This window comes from Oreochromis aureus, linkage group 6, assembly GCF_013358895.1.
Source record: "Oreochromis aureus strain Israel breed Guangdong linkage group 6, ZZ_aureus, whole genome shotgun sequence".
Classification (NCBI taxonomy): domain Eukaryota; kingdom Metazoa; phylum Chordata; class Actinopteri; order Cichliformes; family Cichlidae; genus Oreochromis; species Oreochromis aureus.
This window is the reverse complement of record NC_052947.1, coordinates 22,507,970-22,534,155: the sequence shown is the minus strand read 5'-3', so window position 1 is coordinate 22,534,155 and position 26,186 is coordinate 22,507,970. Positions and strand designations below refer to the sequence as shown.

The following is a 26,186-nucleotide window of genomic DNA, read 5'->3' as shown; positions in this document are numbered from 1 at the left end:
ACGATGACACATATACTGCACACGCAGGATGTTTGGAAAGAATCTCTCACAAACAGCAGAACCACAGTCGTGCTCCTAGGATTTATTTTTATAGTACCTCTGTACCATATGTACCAGAGTCTGTTTGAACCATGCATCAGTCACATACCTCTCATAGCCCCCCCCCCTCCCCTCCCCTCTCCTGCACCGTTGCTGTTACTCCCTGGGCATATGGCCACTGGCGAAGCAGCAGGGTCCATCTGCAGGGATGAGACAGAAAAGTGGCCCTCCACCAGCAGAAAGGCTTCTTTTCTCTCCTTCTCGCCTTCCTCTTCTGCCTCATTTGATTTAGTCCTCCAGGCACAGATGGTGACAAACAAAAGACCCTGCTGTACGAGAATCTTAATGCTGCATGTGAAAGAGTGTGTTGGCGTCTGAAGTATTTGAGTGTTCGTTTGTGTGTCAAATGTGTGTGTGTGTGTGTGTGTGTGTGTGTGTGCCAAGCGGTAGGAGTACGACATCTTTGTTTGAAAGTGGTTGTTTTGTTAGGGATTGATTTTGTTATATGTGTAGGATAAAAGTGCTTTTCTGGGACTAAAATATACACCCCCTCTCTCTTTCACTCAATCCCCCTCTCTCTCTATTTCCCTTTCTCTCTCGCTCTCTCTCTCTCTCTCTCCCTCTCTCTCTTCATCTTACATGTAAACAGACAAATGCAACGTACACGCTGAGTAGGCTACTTGTACTGCGTGTAGCTGCTTATCTCTTGCGGAGTTTGTTGCAAACAGTGCACTTTGAGGAAAACCCAAACTCTGTGAATGCATAAACATGTTGAGTACAGTTGTACCTTTTAGTCTCTGGGGCAGCACATTATGTTGCAAATCTATTTTTGTACCTACTTCTGTACGCGCTGCCTTCACCGATTTTTAGTAGGTATACCATTACCTTTTTATTTTATTTTTTTTATTTTTTATTTTTTTTTACCATCACTGTATATCGACTGATAGGATAGGTAGGCACGCTGCGGTTCTTTGTTTCCATTACTGCAAGACCAAGAGTCTTCAGTTTTGCTGATACACTGTGGGGGAGAATAGACTGAAGAGCCCTGTAGAATAGCCAATAGAATCGGCTATGAGCTGGACTTTAACAGAGGGTTTATAAGGTTGGTTTTACAAGAATAAAGACTTTGAGGAGGAAAACTAACTGGTGGGTTTTGCCAGTGTACATCTGGTTAACCTCAGCCCCTCTGTTAAAGGGCAATGCACAGCTGCTTCCAGGAGCTTTTTTCTTATATGAACCACCCAGGTCTGTTTGCTATGCAGAGGATGTGACAGTTCACAATGTGTCCTGCTCATAGTATTATAGTGTGTTTTTGCTATAGCTGAAAATTTAAGAGACTGATCTGTTTTTACAGCTTAACCCAAGTGTGATGTGAATGTGTGTAGTAAATCTGATGGTTCAAACCATACGTAGCATTAGGATTTATTCTCTGTACTAAAGTCTGTACTAAATTTCACAGCCTTGGCTGAGAATGGAGTTTTGAGGGGTAACCATAGGTAGTGCACATACTTTAAAATCAATTACAGCAATATATGGAAGAAATCTGTGCTTTTCCTACCATCTGATAAAATATACGACCAATACACATGAGCTAATGTAGACCCAATTAACAAAACTGCTTCAGGTGAAAAGCCCCAAAATGGATTTATATGGGAAATCCCTGGACTGGCAGCAAAGCTATCAGATAAAGGGCCTTCTCTTCTAACTCTGTATTTCAATTGGTGTAGAAACAAAGTTGCAGTATCCAAGCAAGTCTTTCTCACGACCTGCTTGTTATTTTTCCCCTCTCTGTTTTTCCACTACCGTGTCTCTATACCGAGCAGCACATCCACACTGAAACACAAACAGACACACTGTTCAGTTTCCAGCGCTTGCCCTCCTTTCCTGAGTCCAACTCGTCTGTTTCCTGCTCTCTCCACTCTGGCATTTTGTCTTCTCTCTGCTCTTTCCATTACACGTTGACACACTGCCTGTCTTGTCTCGGTCTTCAGCGCAGTGCATTTGTGTTTGTGTGCAAATAACCCAGTGCTGTATACAGCCTGTGTCGCTCACAGCTAGTCAGACAGAGACCCATGAAAAATTAAGCGAACGTGTTTGTGTGTGTGCACCAGGGAGAGAGAGATTGGGGGGGGAAAAAGATACCTGACTAGAATACCGGCAGAACGACTTCCTGCTGACTGTAGTGTATTTTTGACATCTTTGTCTGCACAATAAACACACACGCACTTGCACACACGCTCACACAGCTCTTCTCTGCTTCAGGCTATCTGTCAAGGTCCCAGTGTCACACTCAGTAATGAGATTATACACATTCAGTGCATGCACACACTCATGTTCAAGTAGCCACAAACAAAGCCAGTTTAACATGTTAATATGAGTCACACGTTTATGTCATCATTCAGGTCATGTTTGGGACTTTGCTTGAACAAATGTTCCGAATTATTTTTACGTCAATCAGTTAAATTGACTAGTTGCTGCACCTCAAAAGGTTTACTCGGGAGCCTTTTACTCAGATACATTTAGATCAGATATCAAAAATGTATGTCAATGGCATTTTGCATCCTTCCTTGGAGGTTTCATGTGCAAAGGCATCTCTAACAGGAAGTAAATATTCACCAACGAGTGCTGTTGTAGTGCCTAGATGTTTGTGTGTCTGTGTGTAACTTTACAGTGGCACGAAAGGTTAATGGATTGTTGCAGAATGGAATTAATTAACTGTCTTCTTACAAGTGACCTTAAGATAATTTCTCTCTGTCCTTCATCTCACTTTCTTTCCATTACACTAGCTAACTTCTTCCTCAGACTTTCCTACCACTAAATTTTACATTAACCTTGTCTTATTATAATCAAATTCCCCCTTCTTTTCTTTCTGTCTTCTTTCCTCTTCCTTTATGTCATCACTAGATCTGCTCATGTTTCTGTTCTCCTTTTTTTAACCAAGGGGTATGAGTGTGTGCAAAAAGATTAAGAAACTAGCAGTGGGTAAATTAAAGACATATCTTATTCAAAGAGTAAAGTTACATCTTGAATTAATGTATACTATATAAATGAGGGGTGTCAAGCAAGGCCCAACTGAGCATACTGGATAGCATTGCAGAAGAGGGCTTCACTCTTGACTGGATCTGGCAGTACGATAGAAGGATTGTGTGGCAAGTCATTAAGAATGGATCATGAGAGAATCTTCCAAGCCAGAGGTCTGAATCACCATGAGTTAGGTTTTACAGTCTTATTACTGACAAAGACTGTGCTATACCACACTGAAGGAAGTCTAGAAACTGTGCCTGTGTATTTCTTTGAAAAGTTGTAGCTGCAGTCTCTTCTTTCTTAGACAGAAATCTGGCTGAATGTTGTTGAAATAGCATTTATGTTTCTTTAAAGATCTCAGGCTCTGCATCATTTGTTTTTTAAATGGATGGTTGATAAAGTATGCTTTTAGAATGGATTTTTGCATCTTGACACTAAAGGTCAGGAGACACTAGGTGTCGTTTTTTTTAATCTCTACTGGTGAAATAATTACTTTTTTTCTTTACCATTTTCTGCACACACTGGTTTCTAACTCATTTTTTTCCATCTCTAATATAAAGGTCTTTCAGCGACCTTCATATTAAAAAGGAGATTATATAATTAGACCTTTACATTCCTAACTGCTCCAGAAATCTCACCTGGTGCTGAAGTCTGACCAGTTTCCTTATTCCTGTAGACTTTAACATTTAACGTAAAGAGGTTAAAAGAGACAAATCAGTCGATTGGGACATTTAGGCTTTTACTGTGGCTGTATGTTAATGTCAGATTGGAAGTTTCAGAAAGCTCAGGGGATTGTTTTTAACCAAAGGCATATGCCGTTTGACAATGCAACAAGCTTTATTTATTTTTATTCCTTAAGGTTTCTCCTCCTGTTTGATTCTTCAGATGATTTTGTTGTGCCTCTTCTTTCCCTTTTCTGATCTGTGTTCTGACCCAATCCTGTCAGCGAGGTCAAAGTGAACTTTTTCTGTTGCTCCATTACAGCCATCCGTCTTCTGTGACTGATCCCTGACACTCTCTCCTCACAGGCTTGTCCTCTCATCTGTGTCTGACTACTTTGCTGCAATGTTCACCAGTGATGTGCGGGAAGCCAAGCAGGACGAGGTGAAGATGGAGGGTGTAGACCCTGATGCATTGTGGGTCCTGGTGCAATATGCATACACAGGTATATAGTGGTCAATTTCCCTTTCTTTTTAGAAAAACAGGATGAACTTTAATAAGGAATTATTGTGTTTTTTTCTTCTCTGTAGTAAATCGTATTTGGCTGTGTGGTTCTCTTCCATGTGCATGCACTTGGAGCAGCAAGACAAACCTACAGCATAGAATAGAACAGACATCAGTGACAGCATGCATGCCATCAATTCAGTTACATACCATAAGAAGGAGGAGCTGGAGTGGAAGTGGCTTGCAAAGTGGCTTGCAGAGGCAAAAGCATCTTAAAGAGATTTGCAAATATGCTGCTGTGCCATTAGCGGATGTGGGTGGGCATTGAGATCAGCTTTTATCACTTAACTCTATATTCACTTTACTCTTTACTGATACATGGCCACTTCTTTTTTCATGATTTTGGAATTTTAAAAAAACATTAAATTGTCAACAAATGCACCATCTCTCTATTTATAATTACTGTGGCACTGCAGTACTCTGTTTTTATTTTTGATGATAGATCTTATAACACCCAGTATTCTTAGAATATTTCACTTCCAGTAAATATTCATTATCTCTAGTTCAGTACACACAACCTGTTGTTTAGATGAATATGATCTGAACACTGTGTGTACATTCTTCATAGTTCAAAGTTCGGTAGTAGTTTTGGCACTGTTGGCAGATTCTGAGTCCTGCAGGAAAAGGTAAACAGCATCTCCATAAAGCCTGTCAGCAGATGGATGCTTGAAGTGCTCTAAAACCTCCTCGTAGAGGGCTGTGGTGCTGTCACATTAGAAAGGCTGCAGACAGTTACTGCAGTCTTCTCAAGACTTCAGTGTGCGGTGCGTCCTGATGCATTGACACTAGTTACAGTCCACTCCTTGTGAAGCTCTCCAAAGTTCTTCAATCGACTTTTCACTCCTCAAACTGTACTCATCCCTGTTGCTTGTGCACCTCTTCCTTCCACACCTTTCCTCTCAGTACTCTGAGTAGCCAGTCTTTTCAGCAATGACCTTCTGTGGCTTATCCTCCCTCCTTTTGGGGGGTGGAAATGATCATCACCTCATCACCATCAAGAAATTGTGCTCCAGCATCAGTATGCAAAATATACATGCAAAATGCAAAAGTAAACCGTGTGGTTAGTCCATTGTATACTCCATTACAGAGAGTATGAAGACATGCTAGGTTTAACAGACCAGGTCCTGAGTGTATGTACAGTACTGTGCAAGATCTAAATTATGCAAACAAGCACCAATATTACTGTGAGCTCAACATCTATTAATGGCTAAGATCTCCAGGAAGTCTTTTCTAGCTGCCTTTACATTTTCTATGTTAACTAAATATTTAATCATTATTCTGTGTTTAAAAAGATGAACACACGTGATCTTGTTGCAGTACTGCAGATCTCTTAAATAACATTAAGGCTCATTATTTCTATTTTTTATGACGTTTTAAATTCTCTTTCTTCACCATCTTCCTCCTCTGCTCTTCCCTTCATGTCGTCCAGGCCGTCTTGAGTTGAGGGAAGACACCATTGAGTCTCTGTTGTCAGCCTCCTGCCTGCTGCAGTTGTCATCTGTAGTTCAGGCTTGCTGTTCCTTCCTCATGAAGCAGCTCCACCCCTCCAACTGTCTCGGCATCCGCTCCTATGCTGATGCTCAGGGCTGCCATGACCTGCAGCGGGCTGCTCACGCCTACACCATGGTGGGTACAAAGCCAGTTCACATCTTTGTATACCTCCCCTGCTTGTAGAGTCACCACACGAAAATGAATGAAAAGACTGCTTTGGGAAACACAGCGCTGGAAATGATGTAGCAGATCTAGGTAGACTGCAACTCTTTAACAGTTGCATGTAAAAACAATTAAGAGGATTCTTTCACCTTTAACCTCAGTACAGCTTTATTCAGTAAGACTCCAGTCACCCCCAGCCTTCATCTTATTCTTGGTAACAAATTGGCTCCTCATTCACACAGCACCACACATCATTATTGCCACAATGGCTGTTTTTCAGCACAGAGTTGCTATGGTGACGGTGAAATAGCTCCTTCATCGACTTGATTATTCTTTTTCTTTTTCTTGTTCTCTTGTTTTTTCGTGTGTTTTTTTTTTTTTTTTTTACATGCCTCATTTCTCATCCAGCGTCACTCTGCGTGTCTGTCTCTGTCGGTAGCACTGTTCCTCTCTTTTTCTCTCCAGTTCTCTGTAAGTGGATTATTGTTAAGGTTTAATCTCGGGTAATTATGTCATAAAGGTGGCTTTCTTTGGGTGTGACTGTCAGTGTCTGTAATTCACTCTCAAACACACGTTCAGACTCACAAAGCTTACAGGATTATTGCAGTCTTTGTGTAAGAGCTAAACAAGAATGACTAAGGCACTGCTTACATTCCTACCTTTTTATTCAGGTCACATTTTATTTTATGTTGTTTTTTCTTTTAATTTACAGATGGTAGAAATATGTTGAGAGTTATTTTTTTTTACATCTAATGAGAAGTAAGCTTTCACAAGATTGTGATCAGCTGTAGCTTGTTGGACTGTTTGACAAAAACACGCAGGGAAATCTGCAATTTAAGGAGCTGCAAATAGACTAAGCAATTAATCAGTTCATTTAGCAAATAACTGTCAGATTAACCGATTACACTCATTAATTTTTGTCACATCATCTCTTCCCATCTTGTGACTCAATAGATCTCATATTTTCTCATCCAGATCCCCTTTTGCAGCTTTTCCTCTCCATTTTTATCTGACCTTTCTCAAGCTGTAATTTCCTCCTCTTTTTTTCTCCCTCCACTTGTATTCTTCAAACCCTTAATCCCTTTTCTCTCTCCTCTCAAATCCTCTCTGCTGTTCTTCTTTTTTTCTTTTTTTTTTTGCAATGCATTATTCATCTATTCTAACCCCCTCCCCCCACTTCTGTCTGTCTCTTCCAGTCCATCTCATCCATCCTTCAGTTTTACTCTAACCTTCTTTGCACCCCCAGGAGCACTTTCTGGAGGTGGTCGGAGGCCAGGAGTTCCTCCTACTACCAGTGGAGGAGATGGAAAGGCTCCTTACATCTGATGACATTAACGTGCCGGATGAGGAAACCGTGGTTACGTCTTTGCTAACCTGGGTCCGTCATGACGCTTCCACTCGACAACGCCACCTACCCCGGCTGCTGGCTCATGTCAGACTCCCGCTGCTGCAACCACAGGTGAGCGCGCCAAAGAGCTAAAAGTCACCAGTTACCAAAAAAATTAAAATAGTAAGATTTAACAAACAGATGCACAATACAGAGATCCTGGTGAAAATTCAGTTAATTATCAGAGTTGCATTAATAAGTAGACCCGGCAGCTTTGAAAGGGAATAAACGTAACATTGCATAAGCTTATCAAAGGCGTAAACATCGGATAATGCTGCTCTGTGTACTTTGAATAGATGTGTAACTGTCTGATCACAAGCGTTTCATAACAAAATTTAGACCTTTTAGATCTCAAAGCAAAAACTAATTGCTCAATGGGTAAACATGAATTTTAGAGTTAAAAAAATAAGTGGCCTAATAAGTTTTGCTTTCCAACCAAATTTAGGCATACACAGACAATTAGACATGTCTCTTTAAAGGCTAACAACTGGTCAACCAGATTTAGCCATGAACACGACATCTCTCGATGTGCGGCGCTTCATGGGTTTCTTAGAATAAAAATATATTGATTACATTCGCTGTTAGCTAACAAAGAGCAATTTGTTTTTATATTGTGTTTATCATGTGTTGTTGACCATTTCACTCAGCATGCTGCATTAGTCTTTGCTTTTCAAAGCTAGAACTGCATTAATATTTTATTGATTTTATTTTGGGAGATGTCAAAGATGCTTATGTCCTCATACACGGAGTGCAGAATTATTAGGCAAGTTGTATTTTTGAGGAATAATTTTATTATTGAACAACAACCATGTTCTCAATGAACCCAAAAAACTCATTAATATCAAAGCTGAATGTTTTTGGAAGTAGTTTTTAGTTTGTTTTTAGTTTTAGCTATTTTAGGGGGATATCTGTGTGTGCAGGTGACTATTACTGTGCATAATTATTAGGCAACTTAACAAAAAACAAATATATACCCATTTCAATTATTTATTTTTACCAGTGAAACCAATATAACATCTCCACATTCACAAATATACATTTCTGACATTCAAAAACAAAACAAAACAAATCAGCGACCAATATAGCCACCTTTCTTTGCAAGGACACTCAAAAGCCTGCCATCCATGGATTCTGTCAGTGTTTTGATCTGTTCACCATCAACATTATGCAGCAGCAACCACAGCCTCCCAGACACTGTTCAGAGAGGTGTACTGTTTTCCCTCCTTGTAAATCTCACATTTGATGATGGACCACAGGTTCTCAATGGGGTTCAGATCAGGTGAACAAGGAGGCCATGTCATTAGTTTTTCTTCTTTTATACCCTTTCTTGCCAGCCACGCTGTGGAGTACTTGGACGCGTGTGATGGAGCATTGTCCTGCATGAAAATCATGTTTTTCTTAAAGGATGCAGACTTCTTCCTGTACCGCTGCTTGAAGAAGGTGTCTTCCAAAAACTGGCAGTAGGACTGGGAGTTGAGCTTGACTCCATCCTCAACCCGAAAAGGCCCCACAAGCTCATCTTTGATGATACCAGCCCAAACCAGTACTCCACCTCCACCTTGCTGGCGCCTGAGTCGGACTGGAGCTCTCTGCCCTTTACCAATCCAGCCACGGGCCCATCCATCTGGCCCATCAAGACTCACTCTCATTTCATCAGTCCATAAAACCTTAGAAAAATCAGTCTTGAGATATTTCTTGGCCCAGTCTTGACGTTTCAGCTTGTGTGTCTTGTTCAGTGGTGGTCGTCTTTCAGCCTTTCTTACCTTGGCCATGTCTCTGAGTATTGCACACCTTGTGCTTTTGGGCACTCCAGTGATGTTGCAGCTCTGAAATATGGCCAAACTGGTGGCAAGTGGCATCTTGGCAGTTGCACGCTTGACTTTTCTCAGTTCATGGGCAGTTATTTTGCGCCTTGGTTTTTCCACACGCTTCTTGCGACCCTGTTGACTATTTTGAATGAAACGCTTGATTGTTCGATGATCACGCTTCAGAAGCTTTGCAATTTTAAGACTGCTGCATCCCTCTGCAAGATATCTCACTATTTTTGACTTTTCTGAGCCTGTCAAGTCCTTCTTTTGACCCATTTTGCCAAAGGAAAGGAAGTTGCCTAATAATTATGCACACCTGATATAGGGTGTTGATGTCATTAGACCACACCCCTTCTCATTACAGAGATGCACATCACCTAATATGCTTAATTGGTAGTAGGCTTTCGAGCCTATACAGCTTGGAGTAAGACAACATGCATGAAGAGGATGATGTGGACAAAATACTCATTTGCCTAATAATTCTGCACTCCCTGTATGTGTAACAGCAAAGTACACGGTAGGAGTGTGCATCTGTCTCCCCCCTGACGGTGTGCTGGCCAAATTTAACTCTTCCTTTTTTTCTCTCCTCTCGGGCCTCTTGGTTATATCCTGTCTCTCTGTCTCACTGTCCTCTTCAGACAGCTGGGGACCATAACCATTACTCTGTCAGGTGTGTCATAGCTCTATGTTCTGTCTAGCTTGTGTGGCAGGTCTGACTTATACTGTAATGCTCAGAAGTTTTTATGCTAAGCAGAACTTCACTTACTGCCCAGGGCTTTGGCTACACGCATAATCAGACACACGCTTTTTAAAACCTTAATTAACTGTGATATCTCTCGTAACTGCAGCTAAATTATCTGTTCTCTTCATCTCCCTTATCAACAATTTCCCTCAGTTCTCCCCCAGGTCTTTCCATTATCTCTGTCGGCATCTATACATCGCCCTGTTTTTGTTCTTCGGCACTTTATAGCACGAACAGCTCAGATATATGGCTTCGCCCTGGTCAGCTGAAATCACAAGTAGCTGTAACATGTAATCAGGGAAGAAGATGGATGGCAGAGGGGTAAAGTAGCAGAGTGGCAACAGAGCAGAGAGACTGAAAGCAAAAGAGGCACAGAGCGAAGGGTTGATTTTTACCTTTAACAGTGTATCATGTGTGACAGCTCCTCCCCCACCGCCACCATGACAAACTGACAAATAAGCCAGCATTCAGGATCCTCACGAGGTGTGAAATGCCAATAGAGTGAAACATAAACCTCACACAGACAACCGATCAATATTCATCAGCCAATTAGTCAGCTCTCTATCTAGGCCACCATGTTATTATTCATCAAGAGAATGTCAATTCACCAGATTAAATGTTTTAATTCCCGATCCCTGTTCCCACTCATACACATTCACATATATATTCTTAATTTAATCTGCTCAGCCTGACGGTGCACACCAAACAGCTGTATGACAGCTTGTACAATATCTGTGACCAGTGGAAATTCAGCGCTTTTGGGCAGGATGACAACCGACAAGCAGGTCTGATGGAGCGTGTTGGCAGCTGAAGCCTACGTGGGTGTCTTCATCTGTTGGGTTTATCTAGGCACAAACCCCGCTGTAACACAAGACACTCAACTGCACGACAAAAAAAGACAAGAAGTTCGCTCTCCGTGTTTGTGGCTCGCGAGGGAAGTCAGCCAAAGTTGAGGAAAAGATTCCTTCACCTGAACTCAGCTCACTTCAACTGATTCCTTCGCTACAGCCCCTTTTATTGTCACATACAGGAATATGCAATTACAAATACACGTGACATTCTTAAGCAGGCATATCTGAACAACATCAGCGTCCGTATTCTGTGTGTGTGTGTGTGTGTGTGTGTGTGTGTGTGTGTGTGTGTGTGTGTGTGTGTGTGTGTGTGTGTGTGTGTGTGTGTGTGTGTGTGTGTGTGTGTGTGTGTGTGTGTGTGTGTGTGTGTGTGTGTGTGTGTGTTTCAGCCATACTATACATAGACATATGATCTTTCAATGAACCTGTGTATGAGGTATGCAGAAATGCAGACGTAGGCGTCTCGCTAAATGATAAGAAGAGGAACTTGCAAGAGGTCATGTCTCAGAAGACCATTTAAAGGTGTGAAATCTTGCACCTTAAGAAACAGAACAGTCTAGTTCCTAAAGCTATAATGGAAATTATAACGTCAAGGCAGCTTCCTCTCATCTCATGTTACACAAGTGCACATAGAATCTAATCAGACCTAATAAGGATATGATTTTTATCAGCATACAAATGATTATATATTTCTAAGCATAAATGATTAAATGTTTCTAAGCACAAATGACAATATAAAAAATATCACTCTTACATCATCAATGATAGTCACTGATTAAACTGACACTCATTCTTTTGTTTTGTCTTGAAAGTTGCAGAAAATAGCTGCCTCATGCAGAATACATGTGTTTTAAGTTTAAAGTTCATATTAATAATTGTGGTTAATGTATAAAGCTGCCTTTTTAAGTCATCTGATGTGCAGCCACTTGGACACAGTTCACAAGAATTGGTAATCCTTCTACACTATTTGTCAGAATTTAATAAAACTTGCACATGATGATCACTTAATAGGCCTTCACCCAAATTATCCTCATGGTGATAAATTAACATATTCCAGGCACTTTAACGTTTTTATAAGAACTGTTAGTCCTATTCTTTGGGTCAGATTAGTGAACCAAGATTTGTTTGCTCTGGATATGACTGTTTGCTAGCCTATTTGACTTCTTTGTTGGGTTTTAATTCGTATTAGTTTGTACAGTACTGCCAGCAAAGCATAACTTTCTTTCTGTAATTCTTCTCTCTAACATTCACACTCTGACGAATGTGTCGGGAGTGACTCAGGGTTCAGTATCTTGTCCAGTGTACGACTGATTGAACTACTAGCCTTCTGATTGGTAGATGACCTGCTCTATATGCTGAGCCACAACGACCCCAGCACCTTACTGTGAAGCCACGATTATAGAAAAAATGAGATTGCAAAGCTCTTCAGATGATCTGACAACAGTTGAGTAAATTAATGAACACAGCCACAGCCAGTTTATTTCGGTAATAGTAAAGTAATGGCAAAAACCAATGCAGCCTACCAAAAATAGTGCAAAGTCTTCTCCCAAGACAGGCACAGCTTGCTGCTTGTAATCTGGAGAAAAGAAAATATAAATGTAAGTTTCTCTATTTGATATCTCAGGAAGCAAAATTGGCAGTGTAGACCAGGGAGAAGGATTAAAATGAGATTTTATTTTTCTGTCATGGAAATTCAGTAAAACACTTCCCCTTGTTTTGTTTTTTTATTTTTAATTTTTAACAGCACTACAAGGTCAGAGCACTAGTGAAAAGATGCTACTATATTTATCATGGTGTGCCTTGGCTCTTAATATGTTTATAAGAATATGGATTACTGCAAACCTGAATCACGATGTATTATATATTTAAAAGCCCGCCTTCCAACAACACGATGCTAAAAAACAGCTAATATGCCAGTTTATTTCACAGGTATAATGTTTACTTACCACTTAGATTTTCACTTTAATACGTGAGGATGCCAGCATTTTTTTTTTAGCGATGAATGAGTTCATTTCTTGTATTTTTTTTTAGTGCTAAATACAAGATATGGTACAAGTATTGGAAAAAGTAAATATACAGCTAAAATGATGGCACTAAAATGAAAGAGACTGTGGATACCATGACTGTATGTGGAAAAAATGTCATGGCTGTCCACCCAATAGTTCCTGAGATATTACAGTCAGGCCTAAAACCAGTGAACTGCCTCAAAGGACAACATTAAATCTGAAATGATTAAAATTGCATATTAAGTTATTTGCATAGCAGTATTGTTTGTAATGTGTGTTTGGTGGGAATTTGTACAGCGGTATGGTGTTCACAAAAAGTCAAGATGGAGAGGACTGCTAGAGCATGAGCACATCCAGCAACAGGCACGCATAAGGAATAAAAAATGTGCATAGCTGGAAGATGTGTGTATGAGAGTGTGCCTCTTTTTTAGAAGAAGACAGAGCCCATGCTGCCCCTCTCTCTCTCTCAAGCGTGAGCTGAAACAGAGAAGATAACACAAGTTTCTCTCTGCCCACTGTGAGGTAAAGAGAGGACGGAGAGGACAAGGTGGGACGCCTGCAGCAAGCTGTCTTATCTCATCCTTCACATTCAGTCCTTCACAGAGAGATGTATAAATACCACCGGAGAGGACAAACACTATTTTTTTTTTTCGATCTGTCCGTTTTTTTTAACACACACACATGCACATGAATGAATGCGCAAATAGGGTTCACCGTAATTTGTCCCTCAGTGATTGTACGCAGTAGAAGTGTGGGTTCACCCTGGTGTGTAAGCTGCTTATCCATTTACCATGCCTGCTTTACGCTCTCCACGTCTGGCGGGGGGGAAATTGATTTTATATTCAGTGACCAAGTTGAATTATTTGAGCTGAATCTTATTTGTGTTGGTGGGAATTATGGAGGAGAACACAGAAAATAAATGAGAGGGTAAAAATAATAATCTCTTTCATCTGTCTTTATTGTTTATCTTCTAGTTCTTCCATTATACCTGCTCTCTGTGATTGAATCTAAGTGGCTGTGTCTGAACATGCGGGAAAAAAACAGATGTGGGCATTCTCAAAGTCTGATAACCTAAAATGACTTCGAAATTCACACACACAAACACACACACACAAACACATACCTATCTAAATGTAAATCATGTATTTTCCCCCCTTCAGGGAAAACTTGATTCTCACCACCATCCCTCTCACAGGCAGCAGTTTCCTCAGGATGTGTTTTCAGGAACAGGCTGTGGATTGCTGCAGCCCCTGGGTATTTGTGTGTGTCTGTGACTTTGTGCACGTGTGTGTGTGTGTGATTGTAGATGAGGTTATAGGGTGTGGAGAGCTGATGAGATGTTGAGGGCAGATTAGTTCTCTAGTGTGTCAGATGATCAGTGTGTGCGTGGTCTCGTGTGCGAGAGCGCATTAATGGTTGTTGGTCTGATCTCATCTAATCTCTCAATGAGAGAGAGCAGCTTTCTTTCGGCTCTTGAACCTCCTCAATCAGCGATAACATCGCAGCCAACATGTCCCTACACCCATACTGATGTAGCACATGCGTCTGCCCTCCATATATTCCAGCTGCAGCTGTCACATGATTCTGCATGTTGATGCCTTTGCTTGTTTTTTTTTTTTCTCATTTCTTTTTTGCATGTGTCTGTAGTTCCTGGCGGACCTTGAGAGCAACCCTCTCCTCCGGGAAAGTGTAGAGTGCCAACGCCTCCTGATGGAGGGGATGAAGTATCACCTTTTACCCCAGCGTCGGCCCCTGCTTCAGAGCCCCCGCACTCGGCCTCGCAAGGCCACCGTAGGGGCCATGTTCGCTGTGGGTGGCATGGATGCTACGAAAGGTACAACAGCATCTCACATCCGGACGCACGTGATGCTTTGGTAGAGGAGGACTGAGCTTACAGTTAAACTGTGACAAATGCTACAAATTGAGAGTCATTAACTTCCCTTTTAGAAAACCTTTGTTCTGATTGGATGCCCATTACAAACAGAAGATTTCAACAGATGGGGCTTCTCTCTCACCCTTAACATTACCATATTAAGGGTATTCCTTCACTAAACAGGTTGTTTAGGGAAATCTGAAGCTTTTTTGCTTAAAGGAATTACCTGTACATTTGCTGACCTCATGTTTAGTGTGAGGAATCCATGACTAGAACAGAGTCGGTTCTACAGGAAGTAAGGACAAGCATAATAGGTTCACCTTAATAGCTTAACAGATTCCACATTAATGAGCAGCTCCTTTAGTTCTACCTTTAAATGAAATATTGAGCATCAGTGTCAACAGGTTTAACACTATCCTACAACTGTGAGAAGGCGTTATCAAGAAGGTGCAAGTTTGAATTGGGTTTTTTTATGCATTAAAAGGACAAAGTGTGAAAAAGTACAGTTTAGAGAGCTTCAGATTTCAAAGCACCTGTTTCTTCTTCTTTTTTCTTCTTTTCTACTTTTTTTTCTTCAGGTGCCACGACTATCGAGCAGTATTGTCTACGTCGAGACACCTGGAGGCAGGTTGCCACGATGAGTGGACGGAGACTACAGTTTGGTGTAGCAGTCCTGGATGGGCGTCTCTACGTAGTCGGAGGGCGAGACGGACTCAAGACACTCAACACTGTGGAGTGTTACAACCCACACAGCAAAACCTGGAGCGTCATGCCCCCCATGTCCACACACAGGCATGGCCTAGGTGAGGGCAGTTTGACTTATATTTTCTTTTATTTTTGATTTAGATTTTGAATATTGAGTCAAGAAGGTAGGTGTCCTGTTTGAGCTGTATTTATACTTTATTTCAAATTTAGTTGCCGTCGGTACACGTCTGCATGTCTTCACTTTGTGCTGTTCTATAAACTGGACTTTACTTTTCAAATTTTGATCAAAACAGAAGCTTAGATGCATCTTACAGACACACCCTGCTCCATTGTGGATAAACTGTGTCCCAAAGATATTAAGCACTGTGATATAAAACCAAATTTTTGCAAGAAAAAAAAAATTTCGGTTATGAAATTTTATTTGGTCCTTTCTTAAAAAGTTGTCCTTAGTCTTGCTTCTTAACCTAATAAAGTGACAGAAAAGACCAACTCGACAGCAGCGGATCAGCAGATTCGGTGCCACGGCTCAAGAACACTTCAACAGGCTGGTTTGAGCCCATGTTTCTCATTTGAAGGGCATCTCCCCACTCGCAGCAGAGCCCTGCTATTACTATAACAACATTTGATAAGGCTTGCTGTGCTGTTTTATTGTGTTTATGAAAGTGTGCAAGTGTGTGAACCGTGGCGGGTTTTCAAACACATCTGGCAGCACAGATGTTTAGGCAGATAAATCCCTGAAGTGCAGAGGTGTCAACATGCTGCTAACTCTACACGCCTAATGCCGTGGGTGTGGTTGCACACACATAAAAACTAATACCTCTTGTCCTAAGAGTGTGATGCTTTATTTGCTTATCTGATGCTGGCTGATTTGATTTTGAGAAGTTTTCATGATTTAATAGTACATGTGTTTGTCTTCTGCAGGTGTGGCTGTTCTAGAGGGACCCATGTATGCAGTAGGAGGACACGATGGCTGGAGTTACCTCAGTACAGTGGAAAGGTGCAAAAAAAACTTTACACTGCTGTTTTTTTCTGTGAAATCAACCCAGCTTAAAGGGTCAGTTCATCCAAATTGTTAAATGGTGTCACTTACTTTGTCTGGTAGTTAGCAATGCGGGTAAACTTGGGTTTATATGACCAGGTTTTGCGATACTGACATCTCTGTTCATATCCCTTTTTTTGTTTGTTTTTTAAACTGCTTTTAAAAACTGTCAACAGGCGTTTCTGTGGAGAACGGCTGTCTCTCTTTAAAATGACGTCTTACTGTTGACAGATATTTTGATTGCCTTCTTAAACATTACATATTTCATTATTGGTAAGGCCTAGGTCACACTGGCTTGCAACCACTGGTCACGAGGAAAAAATGGACATTTCCTGAGCAGTTAGTGAGGGTTGTTTGAGTTTGATGGCAGCTGCTGTGAAATGACTCTCTAGCCTGTGTGACTGAGACCTTAGAGATACAGGTTTTTATGCTGTGCCTTAAGCAGGATTGAGAAATTACACTGTGTCTGTCAGGTGGGACCCTCAAGGACGCCAGTGGAGCTTTGTTGCAAGCATGGTTACACCTAGAAGCACAGTGGGAGTAGCTGTTCTCAATGGCAAGTAAGTGATCTCACAGTTCCCCTCAAATAAAGATTTACTTGGATTTGCTTGTTCTAAGTTATATTAAGTGTGTTCAATATTAGCGCATCTGTTTTAGCACTAAACACAGCTTTGGTCGTTTGTTATGGAGTGTAGACGTTTTGGTTTTGGAATTAGCATAAGCATCTGTTACACATAGTGAGCCATATTATTTGTTAGTTAATTCAATTTTAAAAGGTGTCAACATCAAAGGGCCCTTTCGGGTGAAGCCGAGGAGGCAATCATTGATCGTGTAGGGACACCTGTCCGTCAAAGAGGGCCCTAATTGTTGCCCCTGATATGTTGTTGTGGACATTTGGAAATAGTGTTTGGAAATAGCAGAATGCAGCCTCAATTAAAATATAAATGTAAATATTAAAAAATAAACTAAGATGCTCAAAGTACAGCGTTAAATTACATATTTCAAAGTTAAATAGTACCATGTACATACTGACAAGATATTATAAGTGAATCATAGTGCAGGCGCCAGGGGGGTTTAAAGTTTGATATTCTATATTTATTTGAATGACTTTAAACAAAAGTATCTGCCAGCTAAGCTTGAAGCCAGCGTTACCAGCTGCTCATATTTCTCCCAAAAATCAAATAAAAAATCATTTTATGCAAGATGTGACTTGACATGTGTGGCATAAAGAGAAGATTATGTAAATATTTTGACATTTGAGAAACGTGAGACCTGAAACCTTCCCAATCTCTCTCTTTGTTTGGAAGATAAAAATGTTAAGTTTATACTTCTGTCGCTTCCCACCTTCTTCTGTAAGACTCACCGGCACGTGAGACAGTAATGGAGAGCATAACAATATTCACTCACATACACACACACGTACAGACAGACGAACATTTATTTAAATAGCTGGATTTAATAAGGCTTTAGGGCTTTTAGCTCCTCGCTGGCCAAAGAATTGGAAGTTATTAGAACCAAATATTGCATGTTGTTTTTATTATTCAGGGCCTCAGAGACAGTGAAATGCTTTAAAGATGCTAATTAATACAGAAGCAACGGCTAACCTTGCCCAGCAGTTTTGTGTGTGTGTGTGTGTGTGTGTGTGTGTGTGTGTGTGTGTGTGTGTGTGTGTGTGTGTGTGTGTGTGTGTGTGTGTGTGTGTGTGTGTGTGTGTGTGTGTGTGTGTGTGTGTGTGTGTGTGTGTAAGCATGGCTGTGTGCTTTGGTGAGTGTGTCATGTACCGTATGTGTTGTGTACTCTCAGAGCGCTTTGCCTGATGGAACTCATTACTTGCTTGACTGGCCCCATTTCATTTTTTCTTTACCGTCCCAACTTCACATCCATGGACACACACACACAGACACACGCAAGGGCACACACACAGACTGACTGCTCAGGGTTGTGTTGCACCAAGAGTGATGGCTGATTGATTTTTTTTTTTTTTTTTTTTCCACCTCATTTTGCCCCCAAAAAAGCCTTCACTAGCCACACACACACACACGCCTGTCTTCCACCTTGTACCATCTGCTTCAGTGTCACTAAATTGAAAAGGGACTTCCAGAGTCCAGAAATGTTCAGAGGGATAACACCATCTTCCCTCTTCCTCAGATTGTATGCAGTAGGAGGTCGTGACGGCTCATCCTGCCTGCGTTCAGTGGAGTGTTTCGACCCCCACACCAACAGGTCAGAGACCGGGACTTCATCTGTCAGCAACTAATTGCTGTCTCCTATTTTGTTTCCTGTCTACGTGTTCCTCTAGTGAAGCTCCTCTTCCTGTTAGGTTATTTACCCACAGATCAAAGGAGACTAGTAACCCTCACAGGATGTAAGAGCAGACAACACTGAAAAAAACTTAAGCTTATCAAGTACTTTGATTAAGGTCTACTGGAAGAGCTGGAAAGAGGCTCTGGTTCTTTAAAAAAAACTTTTTCAAACAATATGTTTCCCTCTCCTTTTTTTGTATTCTTCATTTTTAGGTGGAGTGGTTGTGCCCCTATGGCTAAAAGGCGTGGAGGTGTGGGCGTGGCCACGTGGCACGGGTTCCTGTATGCCATCGGAGGCCACGATGCTCCGGCATCATCCCTGGCGTCCCGATTAAGTGATTGTGTGGAAAGGTGAGTCCACATTTATCAATGTGTTTGCTTGATTTAAGGACATCCGAGAGGAATCGCACAGAGTGTTTTATTTGAAATATGCTAAAGTATTGTGGTGCTTATAATGTGTCTTTCATACAGTGGCAGCGTTTGTAAAATTAATGGAAAGATTTTAGTGTCTTTTGAATGCTCATTGCACTGTGCAGAATTATTACTCATTAATCTTGCTAATGAAAATACTAAATGGGAGCAGGGTGTGACCTTGATTTAATGTTGTGTGTATTATAATTGAGTGTAAGACTACTGTCAGTGCATCAGTAAGAAATGACATTTGAATCTCTGCTCAAGGACACAGCTGCTTACATGAACAAATGAACAGGACAGTGCACCACACTGTGGTTTTGGTAGTGAGAAAGCAAGTGTGATAAAGAAATCACAAACAAAGAGTTGTGTTCTTGAATTTCTACCACAGAGTGTGATTGTTTTCAACTTTTTTGGCTGTGAAATCGTAGAAAAGTGCTGATTCTAATTATTGGATATTTTGGAGGAGGTATTTTATGATTTATCATTATTATTATTATTATTATTATTATTATTATTATTATTATTATTATTATTATTATTATTATTATCATCCCTTATCCTAAAAGGCTAATGGTCTACTACCCGGCAGGGTGATGCGGCATGGGCACATTTGTGAACGTGATGACTCAAGAACAAGGCGACGTAGTTTGAAATTGATACCATAGGTGGAGCTACTAAAAATCTTGGATGAGTTCGAATTTCAGTGACCTCAACCTCGAGGTCAAAGGTCAAGCTTTCTGAAAATTTTGTGAAAGTGATAACTTGAGAACACAGGATTTTGAAATTAATACTATGCATGTAGCTACTACAAGGCTGAGGGGTAACACTGGCAGCTGCCAGTAATGCTTTTCATATATATATATATATATATATATATATATATATATATATATATATATATATATATATATATATATATATATATATATATATATATATATATATATATATATATATATATATATAACATATTACAACCACAAACTACATTCTGCAATATTAGCGTACAGTATCATTAATCTTTACGAAACAGAGTTGTTGTTTTTTTTTTTGTTTTTTTTAAATGAACATTATAACCTTCATGAGGTTAGGATGTATTGTATTTTTTTTGTTACATTAGTTCTGCATCAGTTTTTTTCTAAATGTGTGTAATAAACTGGCCCAGTGTGGGAAGATGGGATGTCTGCCAATGACTGTGTCATTAGTGGCTTCACTGCTGGGGGGACAGGAAAATTCTGTATATATTGTACTTCAAAGGAATAGTTGAGCACCTTGAAATATGGGCTTATTTTATAGGTTAGAAAATTCCCTGTGAAGTATTTAGTTGAAGACATATTTTTGTATCTGCTTAGCTTTGCACACATGTTGCAAAACAAGGAAAATAGTTTTCCTGGTTATGTCCAAGGTTTGAAAAAATACAGGCCAGCAGATCTACAGCTGATTAAATCCTACACATTTAATTAGGTACATGTAGCTGCTGTGAGAACACAGTTTGTGATTTTGGTGAGAATAACATCACTATTTTATTGACTTGTTTATCGACCTACCCACACTTTATTCCAGATTTGGCTGGTGAGCAAAGATCTCTGTAAAGGTGCGTTAGTGTCATACAGTGATGAAACGACTCTGTGAAGTTACTGTGTCCAGCTGTTTTGCTAAGAAATGGTCACAGCATGTAAATGACTGAAGCAAGATCCTGTCATTTCTGTTATGTGGAATTAAACAAATGAGACAGCACAAAGTGATGGAGGAAAATTAGATATTTATTTTGAATAGCCTGTTTTCCTTTGCTTCCAGTATTTGTGCTAAGCTGAGCTAATGAACATCATCGCCAACAACAAACCACTGAACTACAGTGTGAACTCCTGTGTGCAGGTATGACCCTCAGACAGATGTGTGGACAGCTGTGGCTCCCATGAGCATCAGCAGAGATGCCGTAGGTGTTTGTCTCCTTGGTGATCGTCTGTACGCTGTGGGGGGGTACGACGGCCAGGTGTATCTCAATACTGTGGAAGCTTACGACCCTCAGACAAACGAGTGGAAACAGGTACTGTATGCAGACACATGAACAGCAATGTAAATCTGTGTGTCTCCTTAATCCATTATGGAATAAGGCTGAAAGCATGACAAAATGTGGACCAAGTGAAGCTCTGTGAATACTCTCTGGATGCCCTGTATGAACACACACACTGATTGCAGTTCAGTAAAAAACGTGTAGTAAATCACAAATGTACAATCAGTAGATGAGATGTATAAACACTCAGTCACAGTTTGACCTTCCTTCAGCTCCTCTCCGATGTGTCTTGGCATGTTTTCATTGTTATGTAAATGTGTGTTTTCCTCCTGCTAATATTGTCCTTGCCGCTGGAGTTAGAGGGGACGTTTCAAAGTTGAGTGATCTCATTCAGTGGCTTTCAGGAGTCTCTGCCACTCTTCAGTTTATACCCCGTCTCCCACGTAGCCTCAGAGGATTTCCAACTTTGGTTGGCAGATTTTTCTGTTAAAATCTGCCATTTTATAGACATGCACCATGCTGAGAACAAGAGAGGTGTGGGAGGAAGGAAGCAGAATGCATTGAACTGCTCAGACTGTCAGGCAGGGATGAGGACAAACTCAGATGAGAGGAGAAATGCTGAGACCATTAAATATGTCCTGTATCTACTGTCAGAGACTTAAACAAACAAATCAGTGGGTGTATTGTCAGTGCCGTCCTAGTGGCATCACTTCCACTCTTGGCTTTGGCACAAATCTGTCAGTCTCAATAATGTCAAATCGGGTAATATAGGTGCTAAAAGGAGGCTCAGCATGGACTGTCTGTGCAGTAACAGTGATGTCAAACATAAACATTGATGCCTTCTCTTTGTTCATCTTTTTTTATTATTATAAATCATGTTGAAATGAGTCAGTTTGTTCAAAATGATATTAGAAGAAATTACCTTGGCATTTCAGTATAAAAACCTGTGAGCTGGTTCAGGTGGTCGACACGTGTCTGCTGCTGCACCTCCCCTGAAACAGTGCTGTCACCACTTACTGCTGCTCTTTAAAACACCACCTCCACCACTCAGTTATCATCGTCACTTTCTGCTCCCTGCTGGGCTCAGTGTTGATATCAACAGTGTGCATTCCCTGCAGTCACATAATAACCCATTTCCTTCAGTTCACTTTCAGGACCACTTTACTCCAAAAAACTATGATGGGTTATTTCCATCTGCAGTTAGTTTTTATTTGGCAGTATCACTCCTCCCTCCTATTCTGTGCATTTACAGTTCTGTTTAAAAGTTTATGTACACACATCACTGGCCTGAGTGTTTTTTAAAGTCATTAAAGATGTATACTATACAATCATTGCACCCTGGAACAAGAACAGAAAGAATAAAGAAATAGCCCAAAATTATCGTGGCCATGAGTGTACGTAAACTTCTGAGCACAGCTATACACACGGAGCTGGTTCAAGTCAAAAATAGCACAATAAGGTCACCGTAGGTTGCAAAGAGGCTTGCAGAGGCAGCAGAGACTGCAACTGAAGCATCTTAAAAAGTAAGCTCTGGATGAGGTTTGATAGTAAAGCTGAAATTGGCTGCCGCTGAGATCATCCATCACCACCTAATAGATCCAGACTGTGGAGAATACCACACCTAATTTGGCCTTGGAGTTGCAAGGCTGAGTCTTAACCTTAAAGCAGCCAACAAAGTCATTTCAATTCTGTTCAGCCTTTTTTCTCAAACTTTAAATTATATCAAGTAGTCTTCATTAGTAAATTGAGCCTGGAGGTAAAGAGAGTGCACGCCTGTGTATCAGCACTTGTGTGTTATCCATTTATATGTTAACAAGGTGCTTTTAAGTCAAACAGGATATTATCATTCCCATAGAGTCATGTTTCTAGTTTTTTGTTTTTTTCTGGTATTGAGTCATGTTTTGGGTGGTAAAGTTCGAAGGTTGGTGGTTGGATCCCTGGCTGCTCCAGCCTGCATGCCAAAATATCCTTGAGCAAAATACTGAACCCTGCAATCAGAACCCAAAGTCCCAATGCGTTGATTGGAGTGTGATCGTGTGTGTGAATGTTAGATAAAAATCACTTGTTAAAAAAAAAAAAAAGTGTTCTTTGAGTAAGTAGATTGCTGTATAAGAATCAGTCTATTTCCCATTATTTTGGATCACTACCCTCTGGCACTGGGCAGATATTATGCTGTAGATTTATTTACAGCATTTGTACTCAAAACTGCCAAAATCAATAAATTTGTTCCCCCAAAACACTAAAATGAAATTAAATAATAGCTCTAGTGACCTGCAGACCATTTAAAAATATAGCCGTATCCAAATTTGCAGTCTTTACATTCAACATTTTCAAAAGCATGAAATAATGCTTCCACAAGTCAGTAGTTTAATAGTAATTTTTAGTTATATAAACAGTCCACAGTTGTGACTGTGTTCCTTATGTTTTCCCTGTTGTCTTTGCAGGTAGCACCTCTGTGTCTGGGCAGGGCAGGCGCGTGCGTGGTGGCCGTCAGACTGTGAAAACAACACCTCACATAGTAGATGGCAGACTGTTCACCATATGGCTCGCAGACCCTCCTCTTTGCCACCGAGGGACACCGAGAGGTCTCTCCGGCCACACCAGGAAACTGCTTGCGAACACTCTTCAGCAAAGACACATTCTACTCTGCGTAATGCCGACTAATCCTTCAGATTTTAGGCAGATTAGGGTTCAGGTAAATGTCAGTAGGTCTCTGATAAAGTTCTCACGTCACGATACTTTGTGCCACAGAAGTGAACTGCCAGAAATACACATGGCAGAGAGGAAATCTGCAGTGTTTATCTGAGCTCGACAGAACAGCTGTCCCACACATACTGTACGCGCGCGTGTAAATCTACACGGCTGCTTTCAGCTCCCATTTGTGCTGAGTAAAAAGGTGGAAGACAGAGCGAGATTGTCAAAACTGCCTCATCACGTTACGCTCTTGGTTTCTCCAAACAGCATCTGATGCTGTGTACTGATGCTATTTTAAGATAGTTCCTATTATTTTTATGCTGCAGTTGGCAAGTGCTCTTCTTCCCCTTGCTTTTTCCCACCGTTACCCGCCGACAGATGAAAGAAAGACTTTTGACATAATCAGCACACCCTCACGAACAGCGATTCTGTGAGGAACTACAATTTTCATGCAAAAACATTTCATGCTTCATCAAATATTTCTGCGCGTATGTCTTCCATGTTGCATCAGCTCACATCTGAAGCCTCTGCAATGCTGTGGTATGAAGTTTATCTCAGCTTTTTAATTTTTTTTTTTCTTTAAGTTGCGCCAGAAGATTGTCCAACTTTTTACTTCGTTGTTTGTTTTTAACTGCCATTTTTGCACAACTCTGGGTCCATTAAGCAGGATATTTGGCTTTGAAGTGTGTGTGTGTGATGATAATGGTGATAACACTGTGGTCCTTTGTTGATCCCTGCAGGAAAATTTTGTTTTCAATTTCCTCCAGACCACAGGGTCAGCTATTTACAGGCAGGGTCTGTTCAGCTACCGTATTTTTTCCCTCTGCTGTAGAGGTTTCTTCATTTCCTGTGTGTGTGTGTGTGTGTGTGTGTGTGTGTGTGTGTGTGTGTGTGTGTGTGTGTGTGTGTGTGTGTGTGTGTGTGTGTGTGTGTGTGTGTGTGTGTGTGTGTGTGTGTGTGTGTGTGTGTGTGTGTGTGTTGGGTGCTCAGAAATTGCAAGGAGTATATTTTTATCTCAAATGAGAATCTTCCCCCTCTTCCCCTCACCACATCTTCAATTCCCTGCTTCTTTCTCTTCATCCCCGTTTTCCCACTTCATCACCACAAGTACACACACACACACGTTTGCTTGCACCGCTTCGCTTTAGAGCCCAATTTCAGGCCCAGAAAAATGAACAACAGACCATATAATGAGACCATGAATTTAATAACGTTGATTCAGCCGGTGCCGATATTTTGTTTGATGTCGAGTTCAAAGCGTTATTGGATTCGATGCTACTGTAGACAAAACATAAGACATGAGGGGCAGACGAATGCTGTGGAACAAACTCTGTGGGTCAGGAAACGTAGGGAATGCAAAGATTCTGACAGCAGATTCCCTACCGGCACACGGCACAAAAATTTCATGCTGCATCCTTAATTGTGCATTTCCTGTCTGTTTCCTGTTGGTGTGTGTCTGTCTGTCTGTCCAGTGCAGAGCAAGGAAACTCCTGACAGCGAGAGGCAAAACAGGCTTCCTCTCTGAACTGACAGATGTAGGGCTAATGTAGCCCCCAGGATGCACTTTACAAACACACACGGACATATCACACACACACAAAGACACACTTAACCACACAGCTGAAAGCCAAGCGCCCCAGGAGCCGGGGAAGACTGAAAAGCCGCCCAAATTTGCCAGCTTGACATCTAAAAAGCGGAGACGCGAAGGCTCGCAATTCCCCACAGCCGAGCTGATGTTTATTCAAGCCTAATGCACTGCTGCATTATTCTATTTTCTCCCCCACCCTCGCTTGCTTCTTCAAACCTGCCTGGTGTTTATTTAGAGTAATTCTCTTCAGATCACAGCGGAAGAAGTGTGTCATCTCCACTGTGTCGTGTGATTTCAGCAAGAGGTTAAAAATAACATAAAACACATTCCAAATCTAACTATAACTGTATATTATGTACATAAATAAATATAAAGTCTGTATGTAGTCTTACTGCATTACGGTGTCTATATTGTACACTTCCCACTGAATATGCTGTGTGTTATTGTGTTTTGTTTTTTGTAACATGAATTCAGATGATGAAGCGATGTAATAAAAGCGGTCGGTGGGAAACTGCACAGCTGCTCGTCTTTTACAAAATACATTATGTATGTACAATATATGCTGCTGTAGCTATCATTGGTCTTTTATACATTAAAGTCAAGATGTGATTTACCACTTCCCGTGGCTTTTTCCCTGCTCGACAGAGGCGTTTTAACAGCAACAGCTAATCATGTTTATGCTACAGATGTTCCAGCTGGCAGTTTGCGTTTGTCACATCCACAGTAAATGCCACTGTGGTGTAAATTTGGCTCTTATCTCTAACAGCACCCCCATCGGTGCGACTCCAGCCAAGGCCCTTTGCAGTTCAAAGGTTTCTGTGC

At 40.9% G+C, this 26,186-nt stretch overlaps 1 protein-coding gene across 2 annotated transcripts in view; it reads left to right on the top strand.

Annotated features, from left to right (window-relative positions):
- The window catches only part of klhl5 (kelch-like family member 5), a 63,202-nt gene extending 37,322 nt beyond the window's left edge, over positions 1 to 25,880 (top strand). For both annotated transcript variants that reach the window (XM_031728164.2, XM_031728163.2), the window contains exons 3-13: positions 4,092 to 4,228; positions 5,717 to 5,913; positions 7,187 to 7,399; positions 14,382 to 14,568; positions 15,186 to 15,410; positions 16,234 to 16,309; positions 16,825 to 16,911; positions 18,500 to 18,574; positions 18,868 to 19,005; positions 20,944 to 21,115; positions 23,527 to 25,880. In XM_031728164.2, coding sequence (XP_031584024.2) covers positions 4,092 to 4,228; positions 5,717 to 5,913; positions 7,187 to 7,399; positions 14,382 to 14,568; positions 15,186 to 15,410; positions 16,234 to 16,309; positions 16,825 to 16,911; positions 18,500 to 18,574; positions 18,868 to 19,005; positions 20,944 to 21,115; positions 23,527 to 23,583 — 1,564 coding nt within the window. In that variant the 3' untranslated portion in view covers positions 23,584 to 25,880. The remainder of the gene's footprint in view (positions 1 to 4,091; positions 4,229 to 5,716; positions 5,914 to 7,186; positions 7,400 to 14,381; positions 14,569 to 15,185; positions 15,411 to 16,233; positions 16,310 to 16,824; positions 16,912 to 18,499; positions 18,575 to 18,867; positions 19,006 to 20,943; positions 21,116 to 23,526) is intronic.
- The last annotated feature ends 306 nt before the right edge of the window (positions 25,881 to 26,186 follow it).